The following is a 10,450-nucleotide window of genomic DNA, read 5'->3' on the forward strand; positions in this document are numbered from 1 at the left end:
ACGACTGGTGCATGCCATGTCTCCATCTTGGACAGCGACAACATGAGCATGATGCTAGCCAAGATGCTAAGTATAAATAAGTGTGCACATTCTCAACCAGTCCATCATTTCACAACCAGCAGCATCACAGCCTCAATTTACTTCCCATCTTTTACTCAGAACAATAAGACCGCTTTCTCTCACGTGTTGTCTTCTGAAAGCCAGACATGGAGCTCTCTAGATACCTTGCCCTCCTGGCAGTCATCCTGCCCGTTGCCTACGGTGCTCCGACGCAGGCTGCGACCAGCCTCCACCCTAAGATCCTGGCCGCCATGAAGCGTGACCTTGGACTGGACGCCGAGGCTGCCACTGCTCGCGTTGCCTTCGAGCACGGTGCTACCAACATCATCGAACAGCTGCGAACCTCGACGGGCGACTCGTTCGCCGGTGCTTGGATCTCCGCGGACGGCACCACTCTTAATGTCGGTGTCACTGATGAAGCCCTGGCCGCCGAGGTGACCGCTGCCGGCGCTACGCCGGCCATCATGTCCAATAGCCTCTCCAAGCTCGAACAGGCTAAGCTGGCCATTGACAACTTGGATATCAACCAATCCGAGGCCCGCGACACGAGCTCGGCTGACTCTGGAATCGCATCGTACTACGTTGATGTTGCTTCCAACAAGCTCATCCTGGAGGCACTCGCCGGTAGTGTTGCTCATGCCGAGTCGCTGGCCACCCAAGTCGGACTCGCCGCATCCGACTTCGAGGTGCGAACTGTTGAGGAGATGCCGACCACCTTTGCGACAATCCGTGGCGGCGACGCCTACTACATCAACCGATCGGCCAGATGCTCTATTGGCTTCTCGGTCACGACGGGCTTTGTTTCAGCTGGCCATTGCGGTACCGTAGGTTCCTCTGCCACCACCAGCAGCGGTGCGGCGCTCGGAAGCTTTGCGGGCTCGGTCTTTCCAGGCAGCGCCGATATGTCCTTCATCCGCAGTAGCAGTGGAAACACTCTCAGTGGCACCATTAACGGCTACAGCCGGGGCACCCTGCCTGTGTCGGGCAGCACCGTAGCCGGCGTTGGATCCAGCATCTGCCGCTCCGGCTCCACCACCGGTGTCTACTGCGGCACGGTCGGGGCCCTCGGCGCGACGGTCAACTACGCCGAAGGACGTGTCACAGGCCTCACTCGCACCAGTGCGTGCGCCGAGCCTGGTGACTCTGGCGGCTCTTTTTACTCCGGCGCTCAAGCCCAGGGTGTCACATCCGGAGGCTCGGGTAACTGCAGATCCGGCGGCACGACCTACTTCCAACCGGTCAATGAGATCCTTTCGACCTATGGACTTACGCTGGTCAGGTCTTAATCAGCTAGTCGCTACGGCTGTCAGTACTGCCCAAGCTGTGTTACAATTTCTCCCAAAGTACATACGACGTTTAAATTTTACCTTTGGATCTCTTCATGTATTTAGTCTCTACTAGGAAATGCACCTCCATTACATACTGCGTCCCCATTCATCCAATTTCATCCGTGGCTCCTCGCTTGAAGAGTGCTGTTGAAACTTGCACAACTGTTTCAAGTACCACTCCGGGCCAGGCTGTAGAGGACGTAGATCACTGTTCCCGCTGGTATAAACTACAACGCACGAGGATATCAGTCGGTAAATATGGCGCTTGAAGCCATGGAGATAAACAGGTTAAGTCAGTCCATGATGCCTGAAAGGCAAAGTCCAAGCGCGGTGGTGCTCATGTGGATACAGACCTGGCGCATGAACCACGAAAAGAGTTACCGCTTGAGCCTATGGAAAATAGGCTGTGGATATGAATACGTACAATGCCGAGGCAAAGGGCGGCATGATGCGACGCAATGGAAAGACTCAAGGGGCTTAGTCGTCTCCCCACTCTCAGGCTTCAGTACATCGTGACAGCAGCTATTTCGGCTGAAAAACCAAACACCGCACGCGACAGACGATCCACACAATCGATCTACCAGACCTGTAGCCCCGTGTAGTAAAGAACCGATGACGACACTGGTGCCGTGGCCATTGCCGACTGGCTTCACGCTCCTCTCCTTGTTCTGGCCCGAGGCGTAGTAGGCCCGCCATGTCACTCGTCGCTCTCGGTTGATGTCGCAGCTGCCACGATTTATGCCTTGCAAATCAACAAGTGAGTGTAAATCTAAGCTGGCTGTAACATCAAGAGGCGCAATTGCTTGACCCTTAGGCTGAGGGCAGGCTTGTGCAGTTCCAGATCCACCGTCAACTTCAAGTTTAAGCGATGCCGGCCTCGACATTGCTCTCGCCTCTATATCGCCCCCGCAGCTGCTAATGGATCCAGTACGAGTCACCCAGCGGGGCTTGGATCTTCCCAGGCTCTTCCTGAATGTCCCACATGAACCCTTGCCAGCTCTCATACCCAGGAAATGTGAGTATCCTCTGTTTCTTGCCTTTGCATGGAAAACGCTATTGGGAAATCGTTAATCATCGCAGGTGCGTGTGAATGGCTTAGGTGCCTTCCATATCTAGCATATGAGCAGAGGGATTTCAATGGAGGAGTAATGACTTCCAATTGTCGCACGTGAACTGGGCCTAGCTAGATAGATTGGGCGGCTTACGTCTCCTCATGTGATAGCCTTAGCTGATATGTTGCGGCGAAAGACGCATGTATGACTACTAGAAAGAGGAAATGATACGCATCGGTTATACTCGGGGCGAGATTTGACTAATGGCAGCTTGTCCATTCGGGTGCTATAATAAGCCGCACCGTTTGGTCATTTTGGAGTAAAGTAGTTGTCCTAATATTAAGAATCTATGTATGGACCGGAGGTATGGTAGAAATACCCATCCCAAGCGGTCTGTGCGGGTGGTTCGCCACAGCTGTGGCGGCCTCCACTGGTATTAGCTACACGAAGCTATTCCAGCTTCACGACCGGTGCTTTTGTTCGTGATGCAATTCTTAACATGAGCGATGTTCCCTACTAAAAGTCACCAGTTTTCATTTTCCTAGAAGTTTACCAGAGTAAGGCTACCCAACACCTTTGATGCCTATGGAGTCAAATTCTCTCACCTGCATCACATTGTGGAACCTACTCTGGTTCTGTCGCTCGAAGCCTCTTCTGTTGTCCTTCAAGATATAATCAGCTTCAGTCCCGTTAATGCCACATACGACCATACCTATTGGAAAACTCGGGATCCCGTCCGCTCTCCCTTAGATAAGCCAATGAGGGCCGGATTAGTAGTTGGGTCGGTGACGACCAGCGAATACCTGGTGTTGTATGTCCTTTTTATGCAGCTGTTTGCTATACACCGCTAGTCTACAGAGGCACGCACCTCCGTAGGAATAGCAGATAGACCATTTAGTACTAAGCCGCCGCCGGCCTGAAGAGGAATAAAACAATTGTAACTTTAAATTGTTTACTTTAACCGCTTGCTGAACTGCTACATTGCCTGCCTCGCACTAAAAATTCATTTTTCCCCGTTTCCCGCTCCTGAGTAGAAGTGCCAGCCGCCCACCATGCTATGACGCCAATGCCGGTAAGAATTGAGACGCCAGCCGCCGCAAGCCAGCCGCCTCGAGAACCGGCCAGTGAGTGATACCAACTCTGCCACGACTCTGACCCCTTTGAAAACGCCTCCCCATCTCCTTCGCCCCCAAGAAGTAGGCGCCGTTCATCCTGCTCCTCTTCATCCCGCGGCCGTGGCCTGAGTTCCGATTCAGGGTTATGGGCCCGTGCCTGACCCGCGGCCAAGGGAAGGGAACGCCTGGCCCGATACTCCTGCTTAATGTTATTAATAGAGATTTCGGTGGTCCCTGGCCCTGTTCGGGCCGAGGAGTGCATTACCTGTAGACATTCCATTACGTCTCCCACGACGTGGTGGGCTGTCTGCGGAGCAACGCCTTGGGAGATGAGTGACCCGAAGAGGTGATTCGGGTGAAGCGAGTGCAGCTCAACGCCATTCCAGTGACAGACGAAACTGACAGGCCCGTTCGGAAGCACCACGTTACGGTTCTCGAGGTGCCGGAGAAGCCATTGTCGCACACCAGCTGAAGTTGCATGCTCGCTCGGGACGGTGTTTCTGGCATCTTTCAGATGCAGACTGGACCCGTCATCAACGCGTGTCATAGTTCTTGATCTTGCTTTCTGTCAGGATGCAGCATCTCTCTCCTAGGTTTGTTTGATGAGTGTTCGTTTTTCGGTGCCTCCCTGTGATGTGATTGCCATCTGGAAAAGTTGTTTTATCTCTCAATTTGGATGCCGCCACGTCAATGCATTCATGCCCAATGGCCGACGTGCCAGGTGGATATTTCTCAAGCACAAGATGTGGATAGTTGCCAAAAGTCATCTCACCGCCAGATTCAAACGAGCCTCTCACAGGCTTCCGTCAGACCCAGTGTTCCAGCCAATAAGCAAGTAAACCACTATTTCTACAGCCTGCACCCTGGGCTGCACATAATTTTATTGGCGCTGAGGTTCCTACAGTGATGTTTCTCTTTTAATCATTCGAAGGCAACTGATCAATATCCTCCTCTCTCTGCCGGAGAATCATTGCAGATGTCATTTGTTCCACACGTAAGACAAGCACAAAGGAACAAGCCATTACAAGGTCAAAAGACCAATACGACGAATAAAGTGCTACATACAGTTATAACACGTATTGATTCAGTTAAATTATTCTATGCAAGTGTTACTAGAAACCTAGGGTCATGTAGCCAGGGATTTACCCACTGGTAGTCACTGACTTTTAGAGTTCAAAGAAAGGTTAATAGCTGTTTGTAGGCAACTTCAAAGTCAGCACAAGGGAAGCAATACTTAGCGGGTACACCCTTCTGACTATTTCCTAGTCTATAAATATCTACAGTAATCCAAAGAGACAATGCTTGAAGTAGGCTTTAGCTGGGAACCGTTTAGATATAGTGGCTGGTAACCTAAGCGGCATTTGCCGCTCCCTGCTTGGCGCCATCTACTGTGCCCTTTACAATGGCCCCCCCTACGTTTGCTGCGCCTTCTGCTCCACCAGCTATACCACCTGCAGTCTCTTTAGCAACCTTTGCTGTACCCTTTGCTGCGTCCTTAACACCATCTCCAACTTTGTCTGCAGCGTCTTTAACACCATCTCCGACTTTGTCTGCAGCGTCTTTGACATCATGTCCAGCACTCCTTCCAATGTCCTTAAACCCCTCTCCAATTGACTTGAATCCGTCTTTAATGCTTGGGTTGGGTGTGCGACTGTCGAGCACGGTGCCTGTCAAACCAGTGACACTCATTTCCAGAGGTGCTAAGGGTCATGTGTCAGTTTATCCTGTAAGCTTAAATGGTATTTGGTAAAGGTTTACCTGCAGCAGTGAGGCTAGCAGCTAGCACAATAAGAACAACTTCAGTGATACGCATTATAAAGTGGAGTCAGTTGTAACAAGGAAGACGTAAAAGATCATCAAGACTTGGTCTTAGTCAAAAAGAGGTCTAAAGTACTGTTGAAAAAACATCAATGTTGGTGAAAATAGAGGGGAGTAGAGTAGCAGACTATAGGAGAAAGTACTAAATAGGTAGAGTTAGTGTACAAGGCTATGTTCTTCAAGAGAATTGATCAGAGCACAGAGAAAATAGACTTATTATTATACTTAGTTAATCTAGTTAGTCTTTTACATTTGCATTGTTTTAAGGAATGAGTTATGTACACCGCGAGACAGACATGAAACAGACAGTAGCCGACAATCAAACGTATTTCTACTAGATGGCACCGCTGATCAATTCTATTAAACAAAGCTAGATCTTGACTGCATGAGGAGCTTCGCTCGGCCTTCGCCGAATCGATTGTAAATTTTCAGGAGGAGAGTTTCAGGTTGATTCATGAGTGTTCGAGTCAAGATTAATCGGCTTATGCCGAATTTTCTCTACAACGTGCCTCACTCAACCGATAAGAGATTAGAGCTCCAGGCTCCAGTCTGGTCTGTGCCGCGATGCCGAGACTGTCGTTCATCCGAACTTAAACTCAGTACCATATTAAAGAGATGCGGGGCAAATAGTACCGGTACAGGTAGTACTAGGCTACTAGCAATGACAAACAGAGAGACCATATTTTAACCACTCAGCTTGGTCTTCCACTACTGCTTACATATTGAAGCTATCTAGGGATAAATAACTAGCATATGGAACGCGACAAGCCCTGCCGATTGATCCTGACAGGTCACAATACAGCTAGAGAATGTGCAAGTTTTGCTTCTTCCCAAGTGGCATACCGCGGACATAGCATTAAGAGGGAGATACCTAAATTAAGGAAGGGGTATTTTTTAACACTATTACCCAGGGGTGTTAGTCATTATTTCGCTGCGATAAAAACCCCTTGCTTACGCAAGGGGTGAAAAAATAGGGTTGCTACTGTCAAATATGGCAGAATTACACGTGAATTAGCCGCTAAATACATAGTTGCCTTACGGCAAATTGTTAGGGAATAGGCAGTAAATTAGCCCTACTTTTAGAAGTAACTTTCCTAATAATATTACTAGGATTAGCCTAGGATTTCCTAACTAAGAAATAAGGGGGTTTCCTTATTCTTAAAGGATTTTATTATAGTTATATAATATATAAAGAAATTAATGAATTAACTATTATAATCCTTATAATTTAATAATTAATAGTCTAATATATATATCTATAATAACTAATATACCTATTTACTAATTAAATAATATTATAATAATTAATAAGAATAATAATAATAAAGTAACTATCTTATAATTATATAGTAATTAGTTTATATAGCTTAACGCTATCTAAGTAAAAGTAAAGTGTTATAATCTCTAGAAATATATTAACCTAAAGGTTATAGTAGTAAACTAATTAATTTATAAGATATATTTAAAGAAACTAATAAAGCTACTTATAATATAATATTAATATACCTTAACTAAGAATAAGCTTACTACTTACTAAGAAGTTACTATAGTTATAGTAATTACTAAGATATCTTAATAAGTAACTATATAGCTATATATAGTAAGAAGTAAGGCTATTATAGTTATACTTAATAAGCTTATATATAAATTAAAATATATAGTAACACTAGATAAGCTTAACTTATATAATCTTATATACTTAAATAGCTGGATAAGTGTTATAAGCAGGTTAAAGTAACTAACTTTAGTATAAAGTAAAAGCTTTAGTAATAATACGCCTATATTATTATCTCCTATTCTACACTATATAGTTATAATAGCTAGCACCTAATTAGTAGATTATAACACTATATCTCCCCTTTAAGAGGTATGTCCCTATACTAAGGACTAATTAGGTATGTTATAGGTATAAGTAGGGAAACTCTAGTATTAGTATAAGGTAACTAGTCCTATATATACTACTTATAGTTAGAACGCTAAGGACTCTAGAAAGGATCTTATCTAGCTAGTAGCGCTAGGATTTAAACCTATACCCTCTACGTAAGGTAGGTATATTATTATATTATAAGTAGGTTAGAGTAACTAACTTTAGTATAAAGTAAAAGCTTTAGTAATAATATATTTATATTATTATTTCTTATTTTATACTATATAGTTATATTAGCTAGTACCTAATTAGTAGATTATAATAATAAGCTATTATTATAAGAAAGTATATAAGTATATTACTTACTTAAAGAATATTAAGGATATAACTAATATAGTTAAATTTACTATATTTATAAATCTTTAAAAAGAAGTACTATAAGTTAACTAAATTACTAGCTAAATAGCTTAATAAGCTAAGTGTAGTAGTAAGAATAACTAAGAAAAAGTATATAAAGTATACTTATAATAAGTATAGTAAAGGATTAGTAAAAGCCTAGTAAAAGGCTGTAACTACTAAAAAAGATCTTACTATATAGCTTAATAAATAAAATATAGCTTATAGTAAATTAGTATAAGTTAATTTACCTAACTATTAATAGCTATTAGTTTAATTTAATAACCTTATTACTACTTTATAAAATAGCTTACTTAGTACTTAGCTAGATTTATATATAGTAACTAGTAAAATAATAAGTAATTAAAATAATCTTAACTAGTAGTCTTTTTATAAGATAATATTAAAGAGGTTTAAAGCCCTTACTAATAACTTACTATATTATAGCTAAGGAGGCTATAGTATATTTAGCCTAATAAAAAGTAATAAGAATATAACTTAGTATATAGTAGAAATATAATAAAGGAAAATAAATTAACTAATAAGATATATTACTATTAATAAAGTATAAGTAAAAAAGTAAAGTACTTTATATACTTTTATTCTTATTTACTATTTATTATAACTTTATAAATAAGTTATAAAAGCCTAGTAATTAGTAGCTAAATATATAATATTAGTAATAAATTAATAATTATATTATTAGGAATTTAAATCTTATTAAATAAGTATAAAGAATTAAAGATAAGTTATATTAACTATATAGTAAATACTATATAAAAGTAGCTTTTTATACTACTTTATAAGGCTATAAGCTAGGTAATTTAGCCTTACTTAATTTAGGTACTACTAACTATATATTTAACTACATATTATAGTTTATTATATTAGTAGTAGCCTTAATTAGTAACTATATCTAAGTAAGTATTACTTAAGTTATAATTAGAGGAATATAGTTTTATAAAGATTATATTAAAGAATACTAATAGCTTACTAATAAAGCTTTATATATATAATATAATATATTATAGCGTCTTTACTATATTACTTAATTCTTTTATAAGGCTATACTAGTAAGGTAGATAGTAAGATATAAGTCTAGGTAATAATTCCCTAAGATATATAGACTATAACCTTATAAGCTATATTAAAAAATAAGATAACTAATAAATACTTAAATATTATAAGTAATATAGCTATAGCTAAGAAAGTAAAAGCGCTTTTATTCTACACTTTACTAGTAATTTACTACTAACCTTATAGATAAGAAATAAATATAAAACGTTAATATAGTAATAACTACTTTATAGTAATATAATAATTAGGTATAAGCGTCTTAGCTACCTAAGCACTAAGGCTTTATAAAGAATTATAAATTCTATATATAAAGTATATATAGCCTAATTTAATACTATAATAATATAAGACTATAATTTCTATAGTCTTAGTAGAATAAGGTAGGAGACTTACTACTAGGCTTATAAATTAATTAAGAATCTAGCGCTAAGTAATTACCTAGCACTAGACTTCTATAATCTTAGATAAGGGTATATAAAATACTACTTAGTAATAATAATCTTAGATTAGGTAATAGGACTTATATAGGATTTATACTTATATAGCTACTACTAAGATACTATTAAATTAATAATAAGGGGCTTTTTATAATACTAAAAACTAAGTATTTAATTATATTAAAGGTTATTTAGGCTAACTAAGAAATCTTATGCCTTAAGTAACTTATAAATATACTTTTTTAATTATAAGATCTTTGTTAAGCTAATAGTAGTAAATACCTAGGCTTAAAATAAAAGTATTAAGTAAATTACTATAATTATTAAGCTTAAGATATAATATATATATATTAATATAAAATTACTTATTGTCTTATAGCCTAAAGTTATAACTATAAGTACTTATATTTATAATTAAACACTATTAGTAGCTTAGAGGTAGAAATTCTTATTCTAACTATTTTACTTATATTTTATACTTAATAAGTATACTAAGCTTTTACTAATAGTAAAGCTAGATTTGTTATATTTATAAGCCTATAGCTACTAAGTATATATACTAATAGTAAATATATAACTATTATAGAACTACTAGTAAAAGCTTACTACTTATATATAAATTAAACTTATTATTAAATATATATCTAGTAGTTTATATTATATTTAGTATTTAATATAAAATAAGGTTTTAACTACATATAATATAATATTTAGAAAGAGATAACTGTTTAATAAATTAACAAATAGATTACTTAATAAGCTTTATAAAGCTAACCTTATAGTAATTTAATAATAAATTAACTAGCTAATAATAGCTAGTAATTAATCCCTTTTATATAAAGAAGCTAATAAGGAAATAAATAAACTAATTAAGTATACTAATATTACTTTACTAAGCGCTATATAATTAGGTAACGTACTATAATATCTATATAAGTAGGTAAAGTCTATAACTCTTCTTGCTTTACTACTATTACTACTAAGTGCCTTTTTTATAGCCTTTAGAAATATTAATATAAGGTGTAAGGAAATAAGAACTAATAGTTCTAAATTAATTAAGCTAATAGCTAATAGCTAAATAATAACTAATTATAAGATAATTAATAAGTAAAAACCTAAATTAATAGCTAACAGTCTATAGCCTATAAGCTAGTAACATACTAAGAACTAATAGTTCTAAAATAATAATGATAGTAATTCCTTATACCTTATCTTATCCTTATATAATGAATTTATAAGATATTACTAAGTATAAAAAGATATTAAATTCCTAAGTAACTATAGCTAGCCTATTAGGTAG

General features: G+C 38.7%; 1 protein-coding gene and 1 non-coding gene across 2 annotated transcripts; both read left to right on the forward strand.

Moving 5' to 3' along the window:
* Positions 1–206: 206 nt before the first annotated feature.
* Positions 207–1,346, forward strand: GLRG_11936 (trypsin; the record flags this gene model as incomplete). The annotated part of the gene is made up of 1 exon (XM_008102619.1): positions 207–1,346. The coding sequence occupies one exon, from the start codon at positions 207–209 to the stop codon at positions 1,344–1,346; it is 1,140 nt and encodes a 379-aa protein (XP_008100810.1).
* Positions 1,347–3,142: 1,796 nt separating this feature from the next.
* On the forward strand, positions 3,143–3,258 carry GLRG_12558. The gene has a single exon (XR_001139491.1). It is a non-coding gene; the product is annotated as a 5S ribosomal RNA (ribosomal RNA).
* Positions 3,259–10,450: the final 7,192 nt, after the last annotated feature.

The sequence above is a fragment of the Colletotrichum graminicola genome (assembly GCF_000149035.1).
Source record: "Colletotrichum graminicola M1.001 genomic scaffold supercont1.209, whole genome shotgun sequence".
Classification (NCBI taxonomy): Eukaryota; Fungi; Ascomycota; class Sordariomycetes; order Glomerellales; family Glomerellaceae; genus Colletotrichum; species Colletotrichum graminicola.